Below are 27,736 nucleotides of genomic sequence, written 5' to 3'. Positions count from 1 at the left end.
GCCAGCAGATTGTGGTGACATCAAGGCCACAATTAGCCAGTTTAGCCAAGAGGTGATCGTGGGATACCAGATTGAAGGCTTTTGAAAAGTTGAGGTATACAATGTTGATCTCTTCCCCCTTGTCCAGGTGATAAGTCACCTGGTCATAAAAGGAAACGAGACTGGTCAAGCAAGACCTACCCGCAACAAACCCATGCTGGGTATCCCTCAGGATATTGCCTACAGCTAGTCTGTTAAGGATGGTCTCCTTGATAATCTGTTCCAAGACCTTCCCCAGGATAGAGGTCAGGCTGATGGGCCTGTAGTTTGCCAGATCTACTTTCCTCCCTTTCTTGAAGACAGGCACGACATTGGCCCTCTTCCAATCATTGGGCACTTTACCAGAGCACCAAGAGCTCTCAAAGATCCGTGCCAGGGGCTGAGCTATGATGCTTACCAGCTCCCTGAGTACCCTTGGGTGTAACCCATCAGGGCCGGCTGACTTGAACCTATCCAGCCTGTCAAGGTGTTTCTTCACAAGGTCAGCTTCAATGGAGGGCAAGGAATCTCCCTCACCCAGGCCTCCCTGACCCACAGTGGGCAGAGGCGTCCCATGGAACTAGTGAAAAACTGATGCAAAGTACCCATTTAGCAAGTTTGCTTTTTCCTGGGCATCAGTTGTCAGTTGCCACATCTGGTTTAGCAGGAGTCCAATGTTGCCCTTGCTTTTCCTCCGGCTCCCCACATATTTGAAAAAGGACTTTTTATTTTCCTTGATATTTGTAGCTAGCTGGAGTTCCATTGCAGCCTTGGCTTTCCTGATTTACTCTCTGCAAGTCCGGACTAAAGCAGAGTATTCCAATCCTCTACCCTTTGTAGGTCTTCTTTTTAAGACACAGGAGGTCCGCCAGTTCCCTGGAGAGCCAAGGGGGCTGCTGTGCCCTTTTGCTGTCTTTCCTCCAAGATGGGATGGACTTTGCTTGTGCATCCAGGATTACTCCCTTGAGGAGCAACCACTCATCCTGAACTCCTCTCTCCATTGGGTTGTGGTCTTTTAGGGCATCTCTGACGAGCCTCCTTAGCTTGTCAAAGTCAGCTTTCCTGAAGTTGAGGACTTCTGTATTACTGACTGACTTGCCAGCTTTACGGCAGATGGTGAAGGTAACCAGTTCATGATCACTGTCACCCAGCTTCCCTTCAATTGTTAGGTTGCTGATTAGGTCATCCCCAGTTGCCAGTATGAGGTTGAGCAGTGCTTTACCTCTTGTTGGCCCATAGACTTCCTGCATCAGATAGAGGTCATCCACGCATGGGAGAAAGCTTTGCGACCGCTCGGATTTGGCTGAGCGCTCTTCCCATGAGATGTCTTTTTACAAAAGTTTAGTCAAAAGTTCCAGTATTAAAAATTCCAGTTGAATATGTCTGGAGTAGTTGTAAGTGTCTGCAAGGAAAGCAGTGCTCTTTAAAATGTAATGTTGGCTTCCTCGCAGCAGCTTTTCTGGAAAAGGGATTTGTGGTTTTGCTTTAGGCTGTTGTCTTCCAGGCAGGTTTTGGGTTTGCTGCTGTAGCATGGCATTTAGCGTTGTTCCCAAGTTTAATTGATGATAAGTGGCATTATATGCTCTGTAGAACCTTGAATAGACTGTATTTTACTCTTCACTTTAAGTCATGCGCATGTAATTTTTGCCATAAGAACTAGAAAAACTATTTTTAAACAGAATATATATGTGGGAAACCTAACTTGGTTGCTTTTCTGTCACATGTACTATGTGTGCCTGGCTCTTGTTGCAAGAATGACCAAATGCTTTTGGTCACTGCTAGGCAATAAAAGCCCAAACCCTCCAGGCATCAAGATTAAAACAGACCTATAGCCTGGAAACTAGTGGAGGATTTTTTTTCTAGTTAATGCAAATATTTAGTGTTTCTGCAAGCTGCTGGCTTCACAGCTGTGGAGAGTGAAATAGCTGTAGCTCTCCACACAAACCTGCCAATGTAGCTCAGGCTTACATACACAGAGCCATCTTCAAGGGTGAGAAGGAAGGTAAGGCTCTAAAGGAATTCAGTCCTGATCTTTGGAGAAAAGAACAACAACTTTAATAGCTATTGTAATATGAATTTTAATGGGAAATGGTTGTCCAAATCTTTTAGCAAGTTTTGAAAACATCTGCCTCTGGGTGTCTGTCTTAGTATTAGTATTTGTAAAGCAGGTTCAGATCATTAGATTAAAGAGGCTTTGTATGTCCAAATCAGTAACAGTGTTATATTAACATATTACTCCATAAAGTTACCATGATTCGAAGAAAAATGAGCCCACATATCTAAACAATTACAGCACAAGTCAGTCCTTAAATGCATGCCCTTGCTTCTGGGGTAGCATTTGTCCTTAAGAATGTAGGAATGCATAGGACCTTATGGACCACTGAATCTAATCCCTGCATTCTCAGACAAACAGTAACCAACAGAATCATCACTATTGTCACTTTAAACCCTCATCACAACAGTAAAGAACAGTATCTGAAACACCAAGAAACCCTTTAACATGCCCAGGTTTAAGCAGGATAAAGAGCATTGCAAATGTCCTGCCACTGCAATGTCAGGGAAGCAGTAATATATGTTCAGGAGACCCCAGGAAAAAGACTGTGTTTTTCATAAGAGAGGAAGGTAAATTTCCACACCATCCATGTCAATCAGGAATTGGAAAAATTCCTTACTGATCCCGGATTTGGCAATCTGCATGACCCTGAGCTCGAGAGCAAGATTCTCTAGCCAGGAACCACTGGGTTTTCAGATACCTGCCGGAGCTTTAACACACACTGGTCAAAACCCCTAAGCCTTAGTACGCAGTGCTTGAAATGGTCTTTAGCTTAGCCCTCAACAAAGCATAGTTAATTTGCTCTCCCCTGTGGTAGGATAAAAGCAGGCATACTGACATTCACTGTGGAACAACTGACTCTCACAAAGTCCATGCTCTCTTTTGTTCAAGTTGCTCCTTTCTCCATGTGGGTATCCCTAGATGTGACCTTGAGCCATTGACTGTTAGTTTGTCTCTGCTCTGCCTAGTTTTCTAAATTCTACCCTTGTGAACAACTAGTAAAAGACACAGACATAGGCAGTGACTTGCCTATGTGGACATGTGTTTGTGAAATTTAGTATTAACAGGTGCCTGTGAATATATTTATGCCTATTGTTATGGAAAGGATGTTTGTTGTAACAGATTCTTGTAGTAATAGATTTTCTTCTAAAGAATTCTACATGTCCAGAGATTGGGGAAAAAATACATTTTTGCTGCACTGGAATTTTTGTTGAAACAGGCTGTAACGTGATCGATACTATATTAGAAGTGGTTGTGATATAATCAGTCAAAGAGTATAGTTTTTTGTGGAAGATTCTGTTTTCAGATGATCTTGTAAAATTCCCATAACAACACTACAGTAGTAATATTTAATGGCATATATTAGTTGTTTATTATTGCGATATAATATTATAATATAAGACAATAGCTCCTCATGTTCTTTTTTGTACTCTGGGCCTTCGGTAACATAACTTCAAGGGAATAAAGTTGTGGAACTGAGCAGGTTACTGAGGTACAAACTAACACATTTTATAGTTACAAAACTCATTGCTGACCAGAACCTTCTTTAACAGAGTTAAAGCTGATCAGCAGTTCCTTGTTCTCTCCCAGAACATTGCATGCACTATCCTTCAGCCACTGAAACCTAGGAAATGGAGTTAAAGTACCCAGCAGTCCTCCCAGTCACTTTATTTCTGTCCCATGGATCAGGAAACAGAAAGGCACTAGGCATGACTGTGTAAATAATTTTTGGTGTGTCTACACGTTTATTAATGTGCCGAAGTTACCGTGTATTAAGTTTAGTACTTGGATAACCAACTAATAAATCAATGGGCAGTAACTGGTGCTACTGCACAGCAGCACCGGCATATGGGTTTTTACAGGTGCTAACTGTGCAGGTGCCTAATACTACTGCACAGTAGCATATTAGCATGGGTTTTGCCTGGCACACTACAGCACAGTGTTATTAGGCTACTGTGCAGTTAGCATCTTGTGTAGAGGCACCCCTTGTGATGTGTTATATCTCACAGAACTGTAACCTCAATTTTTTGCATGCTGTCCAATTGCCCTTCACAATGTTAGGGACACAGTGTATTTACTGATGAAAAAATTACTTGGGACATGGCTTGCCAGTCTGCAGTATGAATGTCACAAATGGGACTAGCAGCCTCCATGGCGTGCAGCAGAACAGAGAGGAGGCAGGCAGCACAATAGCAGATAGGGCAGGGAGCATAAGGTAGATAGAGCAGAAAACAGAGCAACAGATGGTACAGTCATCACAGGGGAGGAAGCAGAAACCAAAGCAGCAGATCAGGCAGGGAGCATAAGGCAGGGAGCAGAAAGCAAACCTGGCAATTGATTAGGGAAGTCAGGGAACTTCTGGAGGGACTGGACATATTAACTCAGCAGGTCCTGACGATCTCTACCCCTGAGTGCTGAGGGAATTAGCAGAGGTCATTGTGGGACCCCTGGCATGACTTTATGACCACATTGTGGTGCCCTGGTATTGTGCCAGAGGACTGGAAAAGGGCCAATGTGGTTCCCATTTTCAAAAAAGGGAGGAAGGAGAACCCAGGATACTATAGGCCAGTTAGTCTTACCTGAGTAAGCTTTTTGTAGTAGTCTTAGTCCTGGGTAAGCTTTTTGAGAGAATTATCTTGGCACATGTCTGCAAGGGGCCAGCAGGGGAGATTATGTTTAGGGGCAACCAACATGGGTTCATTAGAGGCAGGTCCTGTCAGACAAACCTAGTGGCCTTCTACGACCAGGTCACAAAATCCTTAGATGCAGATGTAGCAATGGACATAGTCTTTCTGGACTTTAGGAAGGCCAAAATGAATGTCAAAATGAACATAGGCTGACAGTGCGGGGACACGGTCAGGAAGGCCAACCGTACCTTGTCATGCATCCACAGATGCATCTCAAGCAGGTCCAAGGAGGTGATCTTCCCCCTCTATACAGCACTGGTCAGGCGGCAGTTGGAGTACTGCATCCAGTTCTCAGTGCTGCACTTCAGGGGAGATGTGGACAACATGGAGAGGGTCCAGAGGAGGGCCACTTGCATAATCGGGGGCAGCAGGGCAGGCCCTACAAGGAGAGGTTACGAGACCTAAACATGTTCAGCCTCCACAAGAGAAGGCTGAGGGGGGGATCTAGTGGCCATTTACAAACTAGTCAGGGGGGACTAGCAGGCATTGGGGGAGTCCCTGTTCCCCTGAGCACTACCAGGAGTAACAAGAAATAACAGTCACAAACTGGCAGAGGGTAGATTCAGACTAGACATCAGGAGGTGCTACTTCACGGTCAGGGCGGCTAGGATCTGGAACCAACTTCCAAGAGAGGTGGTGCTGGCTTCTACCCTGGGGGTCTTTAAAAGGAGGCTGGATGAACATCTTGCCAGGGTCATTTGACCCCAGTACTCTTTCTTGCCATGGCAGGGGGTCAGACTTGATGATTTGCTCAGGTCCCTTCCAACCTTACCAACTATGAAACTATGAATTGGGCAGAGAAAGGGTATTAGAATGGCACTCAATGAGATCGTGGGGCTAATTTGTGACACACCTTGTTCCACAGATTTGGAACAAGGTCACACAGAGGAGAGATGTGTCTGCATGCATATCATTATAAAACCACTGTTTCTGGGCTAAACTATATAAGTTGTAGAGGCCAAGGTACATAAAATTATGTGCTTGATACAGGCAGACAAGGTTCTTTGGGTAAATCTGATATCTTTTATATTAGACTAACTCAAATAGTTGGGAAAGTGTTCTTTGCAAGCTTTCAGGTGCAAATACCCTTCATCAGGCTGAGGAAGCATCTGCAGTTGGTCTGTGTTCTTCCTGGATGAAATGAATATTCATTTCATATTGGAAAACAGTTGTGATGAAGTCTTCCCAGGAAGCCTCATATTCATTCCATCCAGAAACAGCACGCAGCAGACCAAGGTGGAAGAAAGCATCATAGTGCCAGATAGAAAACAAAAAGCAGAGCAGCAGATTGGGATGGGAGTATTTATAAAGCACTCAGGGAGAGTGGGGCTAATTTGTGGCATGCCTCACAAAAAGGTTGTCCCCCACCCCCACAATGCTGGATTGTGGAATAACTGGTAGCAAAATAGAGGAAATTCCTGATAAGGGGCTTTGAATGTAACTACAAAGTTTTTTGCCTGCAGAACTGGAATTTTTTTCAGGAAGATGATATTGTGTAGACTAGACCTCAGCCTAGGACTCAATATTCCAGTTTTGGGGTGTGATACCACCATCCCCCCTCCCACCCAGCCCCAGATGCAGCTGGGGGCATACTCCTGGGGTGCTCTCATACATTCAGGGTTGCCTTTCTGCTCCAAACTCCTCCATGCCATCTGCTGCTTGATCATTGAGAACTGGGGAGGGGGCAAGCATCACAGTGGCAGATAGGACAGGAAGCAGAAAGCAGAGCTATGCTGAGGTGTGCCAGGGGCCAACTTCTTTGCCTGTGGTACCTTGGCTTTACCCATCTCACCCACGTCTTGCCATCTCTTAGCAGAGGGAATTTAGCCAGCTGGAAAAATGACTTGGACAAGATAGATCTCCCCTTCCCTTAGAAACATCTTGCCAGTATGGTCAAATGCTCTGGAATCACAGTTATCACTGACAAGAGTAGATTATAAAAGATGACAAAAAGATTTATTCTAAAAACTAGAACAAATGTAAGAAATTAGTAATCATTCATTGAGATACTGAGATATTAGAATAAACAAGCAAAAGAAAATATGAGAAAAATAACCTGTTCTTATTCTGCAACTGAAATTCAAGACAGCTGTTACTGTCCAGCTCCATTCCTATCCAGGCTAGAGAGTAGTCTCTGTCTCTTATCTTTCCATCAGGACCTCCTGTAATTTCTCCTGTCAGCCCCTGGTAAAGGGTCAACAGCCTTCCTTGGACCCAGGAAGACTAGAGACAAACCATGATATCAGGGCAAGGTTCCCCCCTTATAAAGGGATGATGTAGAAGTTAGTCACTGGGGCTGTTTTAAAGTCATCACAACCAGGATCAAAATGTATAGGAATAGACATGATATCATACTTACATCTCCTTTGATATGCTAAGTTGCCATACTAGATTCTTTGAGCGGTATGCCCCAGTGCAGCAATCCAAAACTTACTTCCTTTGTCTTGTGAAGCCAGACTAGGGGGTGATGGTCTGTCTGGACTCTAAACTCTGGATTAATCAAGCAAAGTTTCTGGTTAACAAGCCACCTAATATCAGTGCAGTCCCTTTTCATGTTTGAGCAGTCCTGCTCCCAAGGAGATAATCCTTCACTCCTGAAGTCAGTGGGAAGTGTTAGCAGGGCCACTGGCCTTAGGTCTGTGCCTGCTGCATCAGTCTTTTATCATAACCATTTAGAATAGGCCTTTCTGCTGAGGTATCCCACATCTGGTCAGATCCCTTCTGTCTGGAATCTGTCCAAATTACTTTGTCTGGTTTGTATTTCTTGTACAGGCCAGTGATAAATTTACCAATATTATGGAATCTTTCACAAACCAATCAGGAAGTCCTCTAAAGGAATTAACTTGATTTTTAATCTTTGGTACTGGGCAATCTAGACTCATTGTATTCCTAATATACTGGGGTTCATTTGATCCCACATAACCCGATGTCCCAAGTATTGTACGTTGGTCACTGCCAAAGCAATTTGAGACATATTATCATTCAACTATGCATTCAACAAATATTTAAACACTTTGACAATTTAACCCATATCCCCAAGTCCTTTTGGTACATACACCATGTGACCCAGTGTTCTTTCCAGCTGTTGCCATAGATGGCACCATCTTCAATGTAAGCTCAGGCAAAATTACACAGTCCAGCCAACGAACTACTGATTAAGTCTCAGAAACAGAATAAATCTAAACCACAACACTTTGAACTCACACAGTCCCAAATCTACACTGGAAACAAACTTCCTTTTGCCATCTTCACCCAAAGAGATTTTCTGGTACCTCTGGGCCAAATCAAGTGCACTGTTCACCCAAGGTGAGAAATATGCCTTTTGTATGGCAGTAGCATGAATCATTCTGTCCTTCCTCACAGAGCTTTATCTTTCCAACTTATTTCAGGATAACAGTTCCAGGTGCCTGAGGATTATCATACTATCTCTGCTCCGAGCACCAATGCATTCTTCACCTCCTCATGGATCTTCTTTAGATTCCCTGAGGTACAGTCAACCTCATTGTGCATAGACTTGTTCATCTCTCTGATGATCTTTAAAGCAGTTTCATTTGAGGGATCTCATTTATGATTCTGAACAATTATTTTCTCTATTTCCCCATTTGATTCAAGTCTCTCCTGCAATCAGATACTTTCTGAGAAAACGCATTCTCCATTCTTGCCAGACCAGTTGGGTGAAGGCATGATCTGAGACTCCTTACCCCCTTTTAAATCATGTCCACAACAGTCCCAGTATCATGATAAACTCTGAAAACCTCTTGAATCTCTTGGCCCCAACCAGTAGGTGTTTTTATCTCAGTCTCCCTGTTGCCCATGTGTTCAATAGAACAATCTTGTTGCTGCTGCAGTCGTTCTGTATCATTTTTTGCCAATATAGCTAGCACTTCAAGGCTGTCCTGTGAGTCATCTCCCTGCTGGGACTCCCACTTTCTCCAAGAAACTTCTCAGCATTCTTTCCCTCAGGACTCAGGGTCAGGACTCAGGGTCACCTCTTACAAGATGTCTGGAGAGGACTTTACTTCCATCTCTGGTGTGAACTTTGCCTGGGGTGCAATTGCACCCATGGCATTCTCAGTCAGAGAATCACTGGTCTTAGCCTGCAGAGCTGATTTTGCCTCCTCCCTTCTCTGAAGGATAACGTACTCAAACCCAAGGTCTGAGTTTTTGCCATTGTAAGAGATGGCATTCACCATGTGGGGGAATTTATTTATGTCATTCCTTACAAGTATATCCACATGCAAGTCTTTGGCTACTCCAGCCTCTAAGGGTATTTCTGCCCCCTCCCATTCTAGCAAAACTTGCCAGGAGCAGGATTTTCATTCCCTCCAAAACCCGGGCAAGTATCTTTTCATAGAATCATAGAAAGTCAGGGTTGGAAGGGCCCTCAGGAGGTCATCTTTGTCAATCCCTACTCAAAGTAGAACCAGCCACAACTAAATCATGCCAGCCAAAGGTTTGTCTAGCCAGGTTTTGAAAACCCGCAAGGATGCAGCTTCCACCACCTCTCCTTTTTCAGGGATAACATGCTTTTTATCTACCAATCTCAAAATTAGGCAGTGCATTCACTGTGCCATGCCTGGGAGGAGATTCCCTTCCCCTGTCTGATGTGCTTGCTTTCTGTTTACATTCACTATCTGCTACTGGGCTGGCTGCACCTTATGCAATTTGCTGCATGCCGCACACTTGTGGCACACATGTCTCAGGTTGGCCCATCAGGGTGGTCTACCCCATCCCCAATTATGTAATGGCTGTGCTATCCATATGTTTAGTATTGCCTCTTACAAAGACTTAAGACTGTGAGGCAAATAATAAACCTGAGTGAGGGGCAAAAGTAGCTGAGGACAAAGTATCATCAACTTAAGGATACTAACTTCTTGGAGAGAACAGGTGATTCCTGAGCCTGCCCAACTTCATTAAATTTTGGAAAGTATTCTTTTTTGATATGGCTTTTGTCACCTTCACAAGTATGGAATTCAGAACATCAGCCAGAATCTTGTATCATTTCATTCCTCTACTCTCTCCAACAGAAGAAAGACTAGGCCTTAAACAGAACTTTCTGTAATGGAAAAAAGGAGCAGAGCTAGACACTCTGTGCTGCCAAGTTGATTGATGTGAGGAGCTGCTTAGATATCGAGATGCTGAGTGACAGAACAGAAACCATAAGAATTACGCATTTTTTCCTATGAAGTACATAATATAAGTTTATTTGTCAAGTGATAGACTGAGCATGTTTTCATGGAAAACATGAAAACCTTCTTCTTGTGCCTCTACAGCACATTAGACCATTTTATTATACATGAAAGTGCCCTGCAAATAGGATTCTTAAGTCCTCTTACTCTTTTCTGGAGGACTAGAACTTGTGCCCATGATATGTGTTGGAATACTGCCATAGACTTCAATGGGAGTACAGTCAGGAACTGTATACCAGGGATGCATTATCCATAGTAGATAGGGTTTACTGCAAAGGGTAAATCTAGTAGAAGTCTCCATCAAGCGCTGAAAGTTGACCACATTTACCATATCACATAGTGCAATTTGTGCAATTTAGAGGAATTAACCTGTATACATACACTGACAAAATATTGCCTTTATAGACTATTTGAAAGGGGGAAAGTTCTTATATTATTGGTTTAAAGAAATTAAAAGTAGTGCAGATTTTCAAATATAGACTCCTATATGGCATCAGCATTTGACTATTTAGCCTTTCAATAGCTATCTTTCCAACAGTAAACGTTTCCTCCTTGTTGAAATAGAAAGTTGGTTGCTGAAGTCTTATGACAGAATGTTCTGTGCAAAATATTGCAGGGAATGTAGGCTTGACAGACATAACTCTGTCCCCATGTTTTTAAGGTTTTAAGGTCAGTTACCTCTCATTGGCACTGTACAGATTCTAATTCTGTTACTGAGGGGTGCACATGGGGTCTGTAGTAGTTCCTTTAATCTCTTAATGATCAAGTAAAATAATGAACTGGGTATATACATTTGTGTGAGTATACTCGACAACAGAAGTATTTGTGGGAGGACAACATTATAAAAAATGCCTTTTATTTGCTTTTCCTACAAAAAGCCCTACACTTTAAAATCCTGCTGCAGAAACACTTAGAAGGTTACCACAGATACAGTTGTCACAGAAAATGGACATTGTTGTTTAGTATTAAAATCATGTATTCCAGATGTGCGCATTTGTTAGTCAGTCTGCTCTAAAATGACATACTGCTGAATCTTTAAAGGCCTTCATTTTGGGAAAGCAAAATATGATTGGGCAAATTGCTAAAATATTTAAAGTGCAGCCTGTTAAAGCTTTTACTGCGAAGAGCATCACGTCAGAAGTTGTATGTGGTAAAAGCAAGTAATTGGCTTTCCATACTTATGCCAGTCTGTCAGCATGGGGCTCTGTTCCTATCCCTTCTACTTCATTGCAGATGCTAATAGCAACTCTTTTGATATTTATTTTTGGAGGGGTGGAGCAGGAAGGAAAAAGCCTTTATGGATGTGAAGGTGACAGAAAGACTTGTTTAAAATCAAATGGTTACTGGCATAGAAAGTGAACTGGAAACCTTGCAAACCTCACCCCAAAATGTAAAATGAACTGCTTTTTCTTTTGCATTAGCTTTTGTTTTAAAGCATATGTATTGAAAATATCTGTTTAAATGTAAATAAATTTTATTTTTTTACTTTTATCCCTGTTTGGGCACAGCTCTTGGGATCTTTTCTCATCCATAATTCATAATATATGTTATCCTTGACTTGTTTTTCCCCAGGCATGACCCCTTGTTAATTCCTGGCAATGAGCAGATGGAGAACATGGATGCCAGTGTGAAAAAATACGACTCTACGGGGATGTTTCATTGGTGTCCAGCCAAGGACATTGAAAAGGTTATTTTGGTGGGTGTCTTAAAAACATGCCTTTCAAATTCTGTCCCAAAAAAGGCTGTGTACACAGTAAGATTCTGAAATGTCTAATGAGTTAACAGTCATAGTAATGAAAACCATCACATTGAAATCAGAAACACAAAATGGTGGGTTTGAGCTATCATTCCAATAATCACCACAGTTATAGATGATTATTGGTATAGGTTATACTCCAAATATAGAATTGAAACCTGGTCTCTAATATTAGACTACATTTTCGTATATATCAGTGAAAGAAGCTTAAAGCCAAATAGGTGTTTTAGATCTTTGAAGCATTAGAGTCATAATAGCGTGAACAAGTTTTACACTTCCAATTCATCTTTTAAACAATGTGATAATGCATTCTAAGGCAGGAAAGTATTATTTTTTTCATTATCTCTTACTGAATTTATTTCTTGATCTCAAGTATATTATGTTATTTAAAAAGGCTGGAATAAGTGGTATGGCTATTTTGCCGTATCACATGCAGTACTGGGCCTAGTGGGTTTTCATGAACTGAGAGGGCTACCAAATTGCACATATTACTCACGTAATTAAAAATAATTAGCACACTTGCAATCTGTTATATTCAGTGAAGATTTGTACCAGTTGTGTTCACGTACTTGTACCTAGGAGTAACAATTAGCGAAGTTCAGATCTGATAATATATTAAATGAGTTCCCTGGTGGATCTTCACTCTGATGCAGTTTGTAAAGCTTTTCTTGACAGTGCTCTCTTACCCTTGACAGTGCTTTTGCCTAGTGTAACCAATAATGGTAACATCCTTGGATTAATCTAACAGTTGGGCTGATTCTATTCTCCTTAGGGGTTGTAGTAATAACAATGACATTGCCTGGAATTGCAATATTGGCATTTAAGTAATCAATGAGCCAGTCAATTTCAAATTCCAGTGAATAAATTGTTAGAGTTGGGTGTGAACAATTTAAATGAATATGCATTCTATGGTATTCAGTAGGTTAAGAGCAGGAACCTCACTGTATAGTATTTGACAGTGGAATATACAGTATAAAATTATGAAGGCCAGTCTCAGTATATTGAGCATTCTTTAACAGATCAGTTAAGAATGACCAGAACTGCTGTTCTACTGTGTGAAGTGTTTTTGTAAAAATGGCATTATGGGATTCTTTATTTATTATCTTTTGGTGACTCCATATCAGTTTTTCACAGTTTGCAAATGAAAAAACTAGCCACCAGCTCTGTAAACTCATCTGACATTTTTTAAGTTAGTCTGAGTCCTTCCTCATGCATGCATCATCACTATCACCAAACCTAAAGATCTTATAAGCACAGTGCATACACCAATTGAACCTCGTTGCCCATAACTTTTACACACTCGCATCTGTTCAAAGCCTTCACTGGGGTCTGTTTAACTGCAAATTGCTGAAGTTCCTGGTCCTTATCCAGGAAAGGCCTTAGATATACATGGAACTATTCACCTGTTTGAAGGTAAACATGTGCTTAAAAGTTTTGCTGTGTGACAGCCAAAGTGCTCAGCATCTTTTAGAGTTAAGTCCACTTGTAATGTGGAAACTCAGTCTGCTCTTAGCTGCATGAACATTAATGCAGTTATGTAAATGTAAATGAAAGCTGAATGTTTTCAACGGATCAAGAAGACTTTGACTAAAATTGAGATTTATACCCTCAGTTCTCTGTCTTCCATAGAAGTGCTTCTTAATTGTTATTAATTCATTCATCCTTCTTAACCTATACTTAAGGCAGTTGACTGTCCAACTTCTGGCTACAACATATGGATGCACCTAGAATTACATCCATTGATGAAATGCAGCAGCACTGAGCCTGACACCAGAAATGAAGGTCATTGTTGGGTAATGACACTAGTTAATCATCTCAGTACATGATTTTCCAGCAATGATAACATTCCCACTAATGAGATTAGTGCACAAATTTACCCTTGACACAGGAAGTTAATTCGTAGAACCGTTCGTATGTGCTGCATCATATTTTTTCTTCCTTCCTTTCAACTTTTCTGAAAATTCAGTTGCCCAGAAAAGTTAGTTCTAGCTATGGTATTGTATCGTGTGTGTTTCAGGAAGGACCATTTAGGAGTGTTGGCATCCTGTGCAAAGTAGAGTAGTCCAGAGGGTGCTTAACTTTATGCCGGGGACTAAGCAAATCACCAGTTCCAGGATAGAAGGCCCATTTTTTCAGACCTTCCCCTAAATTCAGGCATAGTTTAGAATACTGGACATGACTTTAACAATGCCTGTCAGTAATTCTGTAAGACCGTAGGACTCAGCTCAAAATATTTGGGTCCTGGTTCTTACTTATACTAGGCCTCTTTGTGCTGTTTTCACCCTATTAAAACATTTTAGAGGGCCATAGATTCCATTAGCTTAGGCACACCAACATTGCTGTGATATAGTAGTGAGCTGGGAAAATATTCAAGTTTTAACATTCCCATTTTGCTACAGGAACTTTAAGGCTAACCCTAGCCACCCAAGAAATAGATTTTGAGCTAGATTTTTTTTTTTAAACTGAAAGCTCTGAATTTAGATGAACAGAATCCTTCTCTGTGTACTTTTGCAGCCAAAGTTGCTGGAAGCCTCTTCTTGCTTCTGCAGGCATCTGATTCCCTTCTTGTATTATTGTCAGTAAATGTTATTCTGTTGAAGTCATTGGAGATATAGTGCTGAAGATAAAGCCAATGCAAGTAGGGAATGGATCAGAAGACTTCAAACATTATTGTGGTCAGGAAATAGTTTGTTTCCTATACACTTTGCATTTACACTCTCACTCTGCTATGTTGGACACATTTTATATAGCCTCACACATTTTTTCATTGCATTATTTGTCACGTTGACCATTGTTTACTTCTTAACTCATGGCATTTTACCATTCACGCTATTATTTTCTCTCAGGCTATAAATAGGTGTTGTCATTGGAGCAGGATCAGCTGCACTGGGATGTGTCCCAGCACAGTTGATCCACTTCATTGTTGTCTACAAATACTACGGGGGCACTGTTTCACAGGGTCAGACCCCTGCTGCTCTTGGGACTTCCAGGGTTTGCTCCTGTGTGACAATACTCCTCCCATTTAAGATATTAGAAACTGTGATCATCTTTGATTGTGGCAGCATTTTGGGACACATGGAATATGACAAAGGACTAGGATGTCTATTTGTTCACAACTTGTAGAATGTAATAGAAGGTAAAATTGCTGTACTGAAGCAATGAAGTTTTGAATGCCCAAATTAGATTGTGGGTAACATACGTTATGTCAAGACTATAGCTAAGAGGTTCCTTTGCGTTCATTAGCCACTTTTTTGGTGACTTCAGAGGTCAGAAAATACATCACTGCAAATCAATGGAATGTTAACATCAGCATTTCCAAGAACAAAATTTGATTATGTGTATATGCATTATACTGTCTGCCTGTTTGTTCCAGGGACTAAAGACAATGTCTTCCTCTGCCTATACAGCACTGAAGCACACTCAACAAAAGGATAAATATTAAGCATAATAATGAACAAGAGTTGACATCCTGTTTCTCTCTGTGTAAATAATATTAGTTGCATTTTTCTTAGTTTAAAATTCAATATATGATTTACAGTTCTTTTTGTCTTATTTCTCCCTTTCCTTCTTGTTTGTTTTTTATTTTGTTTTGTTTTTTTCTAGACTCGAAGTGAAGCAGCAATGACGGTTTTAAGTGGTCACGTAGTCGTTTGCATATTCGGGGATGTTCAGTCTGCATTGATTGGATTAAGAAATTTAGTGATGCCATTACGAGCCAGCAACTTTCACTATCATGAACTCAAACACATTGTGTTTGTTGGTTCGCTTGAATATCTTAGAAGAGAATGGGAGACGCTACATAACTTCCCCAAGGTTTCAATCTTGCCTGTAAGTCCAAAGCTGTATTATTGATACTTTTTTTTAAAAGACACCAACTGGACAGATGCGTATTGACTTTGATCTTAGGCTTTTACTTTTGTCTAGTTATAGGCCTCAGGACTTAGCCCTTGCCTTTTACTGTGTCTATGAAAAGCGAGCCCTGTGAGACCTTATTAGAAGAAATTTGCCATGGTGTTCAGTCCCTCGTCAAGGATGAATTTCAGCTGCTATCAAATGTATTAGCTGTGTTATCTATTGAACATTCACTGTAGTGCCCCGCGTGTAGCCAGTTCTGATGTTGTGATTTCTCTGACAGAATGACAGCAGTTATTTATGACATTATTTATGAATTTATGTCTGCAAAACCTTTGAAAACAATTTTGATCATTTGTCTGTCTACTTAATCTATATCTATAAAGGACATATTGTATATAAAAGCATTTCAGCTAAGAGATCCCCCTGCCCTCCATGTCTTCTTACTGGAATCTGCAGTTTAGTGAGAAAATCCTAGGTCCCTTGGAAGCAGCAGCAAAATTCCTACTGACTTCAGTGGGCTAGAATTTCATTCATTGATTTAAAAATTCAGAATAACTAATTCTTATTTCCCTTGTATCATCATTCATATGTTCATGTTGGATGCATAAGAGCACCTCCAATATAAATTCATGGAGATTTCCAAGTGGGTGCTATTTTATACCTACATATTTTAAATGACGACACGAGGTGTTAGCAGGGAAAGCATAGACCCCTTGGTTTCTATGCTTTAAAAAGTGTCAGTAAAATGATTTTTTTCTATTCTAGCCTTTCAGTTTTTAGAAATCTTTTATTTCATTCTTAATTGAGTGAAGATATTTACTGGCTCTTAAATTTTATTTTTGGAAAAAAAATGTGTGTGTGTGTATACCCCCAGATTTTCCATGTCAGCATGGTTTACTACCTGCTTCATTCCTAATGGGTTGCTGAATTAAGAGTATGCTGCTTAAATGTTGGCTGCAGCTTTTATTTCAAAGGGCATAGCTTCAGTACTCAGCTGGACAACAGCTGTGGTCTTGTGTAGATGACTGGAGAAGTGGTGCTCTTAGAAATAAGGACAAAGAGTGGAAATACTTTAGTGGTACCATGTAGCTGTTTGCTGTGTCTGTATACCCCTGACAAGTTCACCATCCCTCATCTTATGTAGGGAAGTAAAGAGAATAAAAGATAGGTTCTGACATAAATCAGTGATTAATTTAGTCTAATATTGCATAGAAAGGCAGCTGGTAGATTCATTTTCTTACCACTGAGCAGTTCATGGTTATTGCAAAAACTAAGCTGTGGTTCTGCTTGTGCAAAGTGACTGCACAGATGACATCATAAGGTTCTGCTTTATATCAAGTTTCTCTCGCATGGTTTTGTTCTCAGATTTGTTCAGTGAAGGAAGTATTTCCCTCCTTCCTGAACTACCAGCCCTGCAAGCTCACTCTGAAAGTTAGATCTCTTACATTTGCCAGCATTAAAGAGGCAGCAATAAGAACTTAATTACCAGTATCACTGCTAATGTATGAGACAGAATGAAATTCTGCTGTTGCAGCAGAAATATCCAGGATGAAGCATAATATTTGTTAACAAATTGAAATTTGAAAGGCTTGGATTCTCATCTCCTGCTGAGCAATAGTAAGATTTATACCACCTCTGCCCTCCCTAATCATTTTGGCCCCTGGCTTAACATATAGAAGCCTTGGCCAGGGGCAGGCAGGGCGGGCTTCCAAGTCATTCAGCCTAAGGGCATACTAACTATCTGGTTGATGCATCTATAAGTCTGTAATATAATCAAGGATATTAAAGAAGTAAATCTTAAATCTGAACAGACTTTTTTTTTCCTGCAAGAGACCCCTGCATGTTTTGTCCAAAGTGGCCATGTAAATCCAAAATATTAACATGACTCTGATATTGTTCCACCGATGTAAACTGGGAGCATGCACACCAGAAGCAATGAGGTTACACTGGTCAAAAACAGTGCTGTAAATTGAAATCAGATTCCCACTTACCATTGGTTTGGGTTCAAGTTTCAAACCTGCTGATGGTGTACAACATAGGGTCAGTAGATTTGCCTTTTTTCTTAAAAAAGAAAAAGGGGGAGAAAGAAAAAATGTGTGTTAGAAGAAATGTATTTAGGTTGCAAAGGTAAGACTCTAAAAAGAAGGAAATGATATGGTTGCTTAGCAACTTTAATTCTGCCACTTGCTACATGTGCATTTTTTCACAGGAACTCTGCCTTATTTAGTGCATGGGATCAATGCACTAAAGACAAAAATTATGTTGGTCAAACACCTATAAAGCGGGCCTAAAACTAATAAGCAAAAAAGCCATTGTGTTTGTTTCCTTTTAAAAAAATACTAGGAAGTATGCAAAGGTTTCTAGAAATTTAGCACCCATTCAGTCATTGTTTCTTTTCCTAGAAGAGACTATGGTTCTCATTTACAGCAAGGTTGCTGTTGATCAGCCTTGGAGAATCATGTCCATTTGGGGGTGGTTGAGGGATTTTAAGTACAAATGTGCTAGGGGTTCCCAATTCTCACCAACCTGCAGAAGGGGAACTCTCAGTTGTGTTTTTCAGAATGCCCTTTTCCTTGAATACATGTGGTGGAGCTCAACAGATGTAACCATTTGCTGGTAGTGCTCTGTGAGTTAAGAAGTGAAGCCCTGACTCGAGATATATTAAAAAGATTGGGGTGTGGACTTGGTCTAAAGACCAAGGGACACAACCCAGAGGAGAGCACAGCTTAGTTTCCCTTTTCTGCAGGATCCGTGGGAATGAAATGGTAGATTGAGCCAGAGCAGTGTAAATCCGTCTCTTACTATGCTGCCTCTTCCCCTTAGGTATACTGTTCTGTAAAACCCAAGGTATCTAGTGCAAAAGGCAAGTACTGTCTTGTGCATAAACTGTAGCAGGTTACATTTCATGTCTTTGTTGCCTTTTAGCTCAAAGAAAATCCACAGACTACCACAACATTTTATTTTAAATACTGTATTGTCTGGTAGGTAATTGTGGTTCCAGGGAATAGTATATGAATTGTGCCCATTAGGGTAATGGATTGTTTCTGTTTCAAAGGGTTTAATCACACAGCTTTAAATATCAGTACATTTTGCTTGTAGAAGCACCAGAAATACACATTGAAAAGGATTAACCTTTCCTGTGTATTGCTCCAGGTAGTACACATTTTAGAAAAATAGCTTTATCTTGATTGCAGTTCAAATGTGTAGGACACACAAAGCTTTCCTGTTTAAATTGTTATTCTTTTGCCTGAGACCTGTGTGACCTGATATTAGATAAAGAGACATTTAAAACATCCCCCCCCACCACCCTTATATTCAGAAAGCCAGAGGTTGCCACATGATAGTGACTTAAATCAAGACAATTTCAAGTCACGGATGAGATGTAGAATGCTGGCATTATTCCTGTTTCTTGTTTGTTAGTAATAGCTTGACTGAGTATTGAGACTGAACCTAAAATGCTGCCATCAGCACCAACTACCCTTTAGATTAGCACACATCTCCTATTCCCTAGCACATAGTTAGACCAGCTTAATGTCAGAGCATAAAAAAGATACTTGTTAAATAATTTCCCAAAGCTCCTGCTCAATCTTTAATTTGTTTTCTTTTTTCCCCTCACCCTCTCTCCCCCCGCCCCCTCTTTTTTTTTCTCTGTGCCGAAGGGTACGCCATTAAGTCGGGCTGATTTAAGGGCTGTCAACATCAACCTCTGCGACATGTGCGTTATCCTGTCAGCCAATCAGAATAATATTGATGATGCTTCGCTGCAGGACAAGGAATGCATCTTGGCGTCACTCAACATCAAATCTATGCAGTTTGATGACAGCATTGGGGTCTTGCAGGCTAATTCCCAAGGTAAGGACTGCCCTATAATACTTCTCTGCAGTGCCTACAGGGGACAGGACCTGGCACGAAGAATATCCCTCACTCAGTAATTCAAAGATCTTGCATCAGCTTGCTTGACAGTTAAACCTGCTGATTGGTATGACGGCTTTTAAAGGGACAGTCACATAATTTCCCTACTGCCCCCGAAAGCAAATTTGGTAGGAAATAATAAATATGAACCCAGATTTCTATTTTTTTAATGAAATGTTGATTACTAAACCCACACACTTTTGTAGCTTTACAGTTCTTATAAATAAAGGTGCATTATTTTGCATAGCCAGAGATGGCTTATCTTCACTCTAAGTGCAAAATGGAATAATCATAAATATTGGCTGGCAAGAGTTTTTCCAGCAGACTCTAGTAAATAAGAAGTCAAACACCATATTGAAAGACAGACTGAATTTTAAAAGACATTTCTTCATGTTTTGTATGCCTTCATGCTGAAAAAGCCACACAGGATTAATTTTGTCTTCAGACTGACATGTCCAGGTCCCAATTAAGGGTTTGAGACAAATCCTGCCATCTTTACTGAAAACTAGGGGACTGATTCATAGGTACCCCAAGGCCATTTTCTCCCAAATGTGGTAATGCAAAAAAAGCTGTAAGCACGCTGGCAAATACCATCATGTAAAGGCAGTCATTTTTCATCCTTGTGAGAGCCCACTATGTAGGAAGTGCAGAAAAGAGTTGCCTCTGTTAAACCTTTTAAAATGGTGTGGTGAGCTGGCACTGCTCAAATGGTGCAAAAGGGGTGATGCTTTGACTCTGTTCTCTTCCTTCATCCTGCTATATGCACCAATTTATTCTCAAGCAGGCCTGAGATTAAAATTACTTCTTGTAGAATGAAGGGTAGCAATGATGGGAGGGAACCTCCTGTGATATCTCTCTGCTCTTCTGCAGAGTTCAGCACAAAATCATGACTTGGTCTAAGTTTGCACTGAAGATAAGGAAGTTAAGGCAGAGGAAGGAGTGCAGGATTAGACCTAAAGACAGCTCAGAGCCTAAAACACATTGTAAATTGTTAGAATAGGACTGCGACGAGCTATAAATGTTGGCACAAAAGCAAATTGTGATTAGCAGTGAGGAATTATGAGTTATGAATCAGCCTTTGTAACTGCTTTATGTGGACAAAGTAATAATACCTTTTTTGAAAAACTAGGTAGATTATGAAACTCATCCTGGGATTTGGTTAAAGCCAAGAATTTGGCAAGTGTCAAAAAGATATTGTGTATTTATATGGATAACAAGACTATCTAGAGTAGTGTAGATGGAAAATGGTTTGCTTGTTTCCCCCCTCCTTTTTTTTCCAATTTCAGCAATTTTGCTGTCCTCTGTTAAGATGAATCCAAATGTTGTCAAATTAAGAGAGGTGTGGGGGGAAGACTGGCTCACCCATAATAAGATAGGTGATAGCCATGCTGAAGGAGACAAGATGTGGGAGGCAGTTTTGAGTTCCTTCTATGAGTGATTCACTTCAATATTACACAGCCTTAGTGACTATCTGGATCACTGTGCTATTGGCTATTTTGGGGATGTTCTCCATCTGTCACCCAAATATTCTTGGGGGCAGAGATTTGAACCTTGCTCTGCCATATCACTGGTGAGAACCCACAGCACCAAGCTTTCTTTCTTAATTTAGTTTAATTGAATACACTAGTTCTAACAGGAGAAATTGGGACAGACAGATAGATGGAAGGACCCTCTTGCTCTACAGCACTGGTACCAACAATACCAGGATTTTTGGTCTTTATGTACAATGATTGCTAAGAGAGGAAGGGCTCCTCCCCCTTGCTGTAGTCCCAAATGCTGATACTGTGCAGACACTAAGGATGCAAGACTGAAGTACAGCTCTCTGCTGTAACTGAAAATATTTTCAGGAAGCATTTTTAGTTACAGCAATCCCCAAGACCAAACAGAAGTTCACCGTTGGTTTCCCAGGGGAAGGGGAGTCTAGGGGCTGGCTGAGTCTGTAGCTGGTTTCCCCTAGTAATGACCCCTCCTCCCTGTGAGGCTGCAAAGTTTTCAGAATGGGAAGGGGGAAAGGGAGCAGAGGGCATTCATTCTAGGGGTTCCCCAGTCAGTGCTGGAGGGTGGGGTGGGTGAATTGGAGTCCCCCCCTGCCTCAGGGGGGCTTCAATACACCCACCCCACCCTCCAGTGGGAGCTGAAAACCTCATAGATTGAACTTCCTGCAGTCCCTTTTCTGCCTCCTATTCTGAAAACAGTGTCAGGCTGGCAGGCAGTGCAGACAGAAGTTACAGAAGATACTGTTTTGAAACATCTTCATCTGACCCCTCATGCAATAAGGTTATTTTTGAAGCTGTCAGCAACTGTGCTTTTTTGTTTGGTCACGGCTATAGACCATTTTCTGTGGCCAGATTGGGCATAAACTGGCACTTCTGTCTGTGCCTAAACTAAAAGCTTCTGGTGAATTTATTTTACCTCAAGGGTGATGCTGGCTCCCATTCAACTGAGCTGACCCAGAGGAGGAGGGAAAGGGTGGGCTAGCACATGCTCCCCAAGTCCTTAAACATATTCCCCAGGTTAATCTTTAAGATTATGTTTAAGGACTTGGGGAGCATATGCTTGCCCGCCCTTTCTCTCCTCCCAATGTGGATTTTAAATATGTGGCAAGTTTAAACAGATTTTCCATGGAAGTTTACTGACTGCAGAATTTCACCAATGCCTATTTCACAGGTATTGTATTTTTTGGATGGGTAAAAGGAAGTACTTTAAAAGTAAACTACTGGTTTGGAAAACAATTAGCCTTTGTAAGGCAGGATACATCATTTGTTGTATCCATGACTTCTGAATTGGTTACACTGTTTTCAGTACAGTAGATTTTCTTGAAAGATCTTGATTACGATGGCTAGGTTGTCAGAAGCAATTAAATCAATAGGTGGCATAAAGTTTGCTGAAATTGTATCTGATGTGACATTTTTGTCTATGAGATGCAGTTTTAATGTATAGGAGGCACAGCTACAGTGACAATTATATAAACCAGGTGATCTGGCTTTTGCTGGTCAGCAAGCAACATATCAGAACCACTTTGCAGCTCCTTACTGGCAATGAAGTGCCTTTATTTACAGAGTGAGTTGTCACTTTAGTTTTGCTTAAATATTTGTGTATTATTTAACATGCTCATGTATCTTGGGAAAACATTTCAGTTTACATCACTCTGTATAAACCCAGACCATTGTGAGGCTGGGTTCTTTTAGTTCTGAAGGTATGGCATTGGAATTCATATGCAAATAAAGGGTGGTGCTCTATTAATGTATACGACTTCAGATACTGAACATCAGAAGCATTAGGAAATCTATATAAGGAAGAGTGACCGCTGATAAGATGCTGAAGGAAAAGGGAAACAGCTAATATGGAGCTGGCATACTAGTGAAGAACTGGGGTAGAATGAACTGAAACAAGGGGAGCAGAATTTTGAAATTAAATGAAGGGACCAGGGACAGCAACTGAGATAGGATGTAGTGCTGATGGGAAACAGTGCCTGGAGCAAGTAGATAACTGGAGGCTTGTGGTAGGAAGACAGGAGGTAAGTTGGATGAGGTGCTTCGAACCTGAGACTGGTAGCAAATGTGTGCATTTATACATGTGCTTCAAGGGTGGGGGGAGGGGTACTTTACTAAGACTGGCTCCAAGAGCCGTTTTAATTAAAGCGCTCAGAGCAACACATGTATCCATGTCCCTGTGCAGAAAAAAGGGCAATGGGAGCACTTTAACTAAAGCTTGTTCAACTTGTGAAAGTTAACTCCTCCAGGAATGCAAATACTTGGGCCAGGGGCTGAATAAGCCCCTTTTGCCAGGAGGAGGCTTGCCCTGAGCAAAGAATAAGCAGTGGAGGCTGGGCCCAACCCTGCCCAGCAGCTGGAGTGGCAAGCGGTGAGTAACTGTGACAGGCAGCAACCCATCACAGCTTCCCAGAGGACGAACCCCTTCCCAGCAGGGTGCTGCACTGTGGGGCCAGCAGAGCTGCTGCAGAGTGTGGCAGTGCTGTGGGGGGCTTGCAAGGCTCTGGTCCACTCCGGACCACAGTGCTGCCATGCGCAGCCTGCTGAAGCTCTGCTGGCCCCACAACATAGTCCCCACATTATGACAAGGGCTGCTGCCCCCAACAAGGGCCCTGCCACCTCCCACTGCAGCAGCAGGTAGGGCCCCTGGGGGCACAGAGATGGGGGTTATTCCTTCTCCCTCTGGGACAGCATGGCGTCTATTCCAGGGGAGGGAGCAAGTGCAGCAGCGAGGGTGGGCAGACCTGGCTGTCTGGGGGTGGAGGGGAAACTAACTCTCCTCCCTGCCTTCCTGTGCCTGAGGGGCCAGGGTGCTCCAGTGCTGTAGCAGTAAGGGGGCAGTGCCCAGCAGACCTTGCTCAGGTCCCTGCCGGTAGCACAGGGAGGAAGGAATTAAACCCCTTTCTAGCCAGGCCCCTGCCTGTCCCTGCTTAGGTTGGGGAGAGAAGGGCAGAGCCAGCTTGGCTGGGCTGGAGGAGAGAGGCCCTCCTAGCTCAGAGAGCATGCCAGGATGCTGGGGGTCTCTGGTTCAACTCAAACCAGGAATGGGTCTGGGACAGACATTGCATAAATCAGTTTAACCCAAATCAGTTAAGCCGATACTACATCCAACCCGGTTTATCTCATACTGGTTTTGGCCATTTTGAAACTGGTTTATGTGCGCTGAATGTCTGTTCTGTTACAGATTTAAACCAGTTTCTGTTTACTTAAACTAATTTATGTGTAATGTCTGCCCCTAGCCCAGAAGTTCAGTGCACATAAACCACTTTCAAAATGGCTGATACTGGTTCAATTACATAATTAAATGTAACTCATCTGGATGGATATAGTGTCAGACTTAACCAATTTAGGTTAAATCTGTGTAACAGACTGCCAGTGTGGGCTCACCAGATTGGCTTGAGATACTTACCCTGGGCTAGAAACAGTGCTGGTGAACTCTGAGTGACCCCAAGTGTGGAGCAGGGGATCCCTGCCCTGTGGAAAAGGAGAAGCTAATTGAAAGGAGGGGTTTTCAATACCCTCATTTGCATGGAAGGGGCATGGTCGGAGTTGGGGGCCAGCCACCCTGAACCCTGGTTGGCCAGTTTGCAAGCTAAGGAGGGACTGCTGGAGAGGATAAAAAGCAGCAGCTGAACTGGCAGGGGAAGCTTCTGACAGTGACTCCAGGGAACCACGTAAGAGGCCTAAGAAGAGCTGGGGCGAGCTGACCCAGCAGAGGGGGCTGCCTTCTGCCCTGGAAGAAGAAGGGAGTGGCAGTCAGCCATGCCTTCAGCCCTGCAGCAAAGAGGGACAGCAGCCAGGGCTTGGGGCAGAGAGCTGGTGCACCAAGGCCCCATTGCAGTGTGGTAGATGTGCCAGGCTTCCTGGAGGCTAGGGGTGGTGGTTGGCCTCCCACTCCACTGTGGAGAAGAAGCAGTGGCCAGGAGCACAGGCAGCATCCTTATCTGGAGCAGGGAGCTGGGCCAGTGAGTTGAGGAAACCCCTTCCCTTCCCTGGGGAAACGGGACAGCAGCAGTCAAGGCATTGGGATCCTGAGGAGCAGCAGAGTGCCAAGACAAGGTCCCCAGAAGCTCGGGGCACAGGCCGGCACTCAGAGTGGGACTGGCAAGCCGCAAGGCATGTGAGGTGCCTGGCCAGTCATCTGGAGCAGGGGTTTAAAGCAGCGACCCCTGGGAGTTGCCTGTACTGCTGATCCTCTGCCACTGACTGCCCCAGAGGGGACTCAGTCCTGTCCCTTATTTTGCAGGTGATTGTCATCAGATGGCGTCCCTGAGCTTTGTGCTTGGGTCACGCTGATTTCTGAAGGAGCCTACTCTGTTGCTTGTTGTTTACCTTTTTGGTTGCAATGGAGGTTCACCCTTCAGCCTCTTTGAGGGGTTGGGGTTTGATACAATTTGATTGCTGCAGACCAGAAAAGCCTACACTGGTGCAGTCTTGTCACTTATTGGGAAGCCTGTTGGAGCTGCTGGAAGCGAGCAATCTGCTTCCTTGCTGTAGCATCTCAGCAGTGGCTGAAAGCTGCCAGATACCCTACCTGTGGTTCTTGAGTCAAGGGTTGACTAATGAATTCTGGTTTATTTTGTGATTCTGGTTATGCCATTAAGTTCACTTGTAAATAACCTTTCCTATTATTTTTGGTTTGTAAATAAAGTGTAAATAGTTAAATCAGTTCAGTGTTAGACCTTCTTGGGACCATGGGCTGCTCTGTGGGGAGCAGGGGCTGGCTGGAAAGTAAACTGGGGCTGGCTGGAAGCCCTACCCCACTCTCACCACACCATCCCTGATATTTGGGCAGGGGTGGCAACTATTGGGCCGCCACCCGGGTTACATCTGTTTATTGAACTTTTGTCCCAGATTCCCTCCAGATTCAAGCTGACTCACAGTCCCTCAGCATCCCAAGATACTTTGCACCTTCCCTACAAACCCTCCTTCACAGAGTGGGTAAGCTAGCCTTGGCCCAAGCTTGCTGCTCCAGCTGGGCAGGGAGGCATGCTCTAGTGCCTGTTGGCTTCTGCATGAGCCACTGTAGGCATGTGGCTGGATTTCCAGACTCAAAAGTGAATGTCTCTTCACTTGTTTATCAGCTCAGTCTATGTAGTTTAGACTAACCTGTGAAGATTGAATCGATTCAGCCTCAGGCTTTTTGACCATCTGTACTTAGACTTACACAACAATATTCTGTCAACCTGTAGATCCAGTCTAGTGCCTGATTTTGGAAAGCAATGGTTTAGTTATATAACTAACTCTTTCTAAGGAGTTGATGGATTCATGACGGGTATTTAGGTTCTGGTCCACTGGGAAAAAGTTCTATACCGTTCAAATAAAAAGTAGGGGTACATGTCAAAATAACTGCTGCCTGAGGACAGCTGTACTGTCCCATAGAGGACACTCTGATCCCCATCCTGCTCCGCTGGTCTCTCAGGCCACTGCCCTACATTCACCTGTTATGCCTTGATGTCTAAGTAAAATAGGGGAGGATGGCCTCAGAGACCAGAATGGTGCTTCACTGTCTTATTTATCCCTGGGCAGCCTCTTTCTGGCCCTGATCCTCACCTGAGCAAAATTCTACGCGACTGGTCTTTCCCTTGTTCCCTGGCTCCCCAGGCCTGCCTTGCATGCCTTCAAGTCCCAGTGCTTGTCAGCCCTTTACTGTGGCTCTTTGGACTGGGGCAGGCAATTATTTCAGCTAGAGGGCCACTTAACAAGTTTTGGCAAGCTGTTGAAGGCTGCATGGGTAGCCCTGCCCCTTGACAGTTGCCCCATCCCCTGGTCACCATATTGGGGCCAGAAGTCCTACCCCGCCAATCCCTGACCTTTGCCACCACATGCCCCTCCCCTTGCCCCCCACCCAATACTCCTTTTCGGAGGGGGGATTTCTCAATTTAAAAATGGGGTTAGGTTGGGGGTGTGTGGGGATGTGGTAAGTTATATGGTGGGGTGTGGGGGACTTAAGATATGTTGGGGGGGTGTATATGTCAGTGGGGGCTGCAGGGTAAAAGTGTGGGTGTGTGAGGTTTGTGGGGTGTGAGGGAGGGTGTAGGGTGTGGGAATATTTTTTTTTTGTAACATTTTATTAGAAAACAGGCAATATCAATCAGATTTAATAAGGACCCCACCTGAGGCCTCACAAATGGCATGCAGCAGCAAGAGGTGGGGGCGGGGCTCAGGGTGCTCATGCCTAGCACAGGTGCTAATGCCCGGTAGAAGGGCCACTGAACAAGTTTTGGTGAGCTGTTGAGGGCTGCATGGTTAGCCCTGCCCCTTGACTGTTGCCCCATGCAACTCCCTGGGCCCTAGACCATGGCAGGGCTCTTCCCCTGGGCCTTAGCCTTGCCTAATACAGCCACCCTTCCTGTAGTTTCCTGACCATCTCAAATCACTAGTCAGGCCCTAAAGAACTCAATTTATAAAGTACTTGTCTTGGGGAAGTATTCCCCAACTCCTTCTCCCTTCATAATCAGGGCTAGTGTGAACCCCTGTTTCTGGGCTAGGCTTATAAAGCCCTTCTTCTGACCTCTTCTGATCACCTGAATGCTGGTCTTTAGGGCCAGGCTCAGGGGTATCCTCTTCCACCCTGGTTAACAGCTGTGATGCTCTGGCCTGTGACTATACCTCACTTTACCTGCTGCCCATCTCCCCTGGCAACAGAGTGAGTGCCCTGCAGCTAGCTTCTCTATAGTGCTGCACTCTCACTTCTAGTAGCGAGGGTAGGGGTCCACTGCTGCAGTGCACAAAAGTACTTCTGTGCTGGAAAAAGGCAAGTTATTTAGCAA

The 27,736-nt window shown here is 42.9% G+C and overlaps 1 protein-coding gene across 4 annotated transcripts in view; it reads left to right on the top strand.

Moving 5' to 3' along the window:
- KCNMA1 (potassium calcium-activated channel subfamily M alpha 1) overlaps window positions 1–27,736 on the top strand; it is a 1,030,169-nt gene that overhangs the window by 880,938 nt on the left and 121,495 nt on the right. For all 4 annotated transcript variants that reach the window (XM_090058809.1, XM_090058810.1, XM_090058812.1 and 1 more), the window contains 3 exons: window positions 11,520–11,643; window positions 15,307–15,531; window positions 19,218–19,410. In XM_090058809.1, the coding sequence (XP_089914935.1) occupies window positions 11,520–11,643; window positions 15,307–15,531; window positions 19,218–19,410 (542 nt within the window). The remainder of the gene's footprint in view (window positions 1–11,519; window positions 11,644–15,306; window positions 15,532–19,217; window positions 19,411–27,736) is intronic.

Source organism: Crocodylus siamensis, chromosome 7, assembly GCF_052110815.1.
Source record: "Crocodylus siamensis isolate JL-2025a chromosome 7, ASM5211081v1, whole genome shotgun sequence".
In the NCBI taxonomy this organism is placed as follows: domain Eukaryota; kingdom Metazoa; phylum Chordata; order Crocodylia; family Crocodylidae; genus Crocodylus; species Crocodylus siamensis.
Note: the sequence above shows the minus strand (reverse complement) of the source record. Positions and strands in the feature narration are given on the sequence as shown.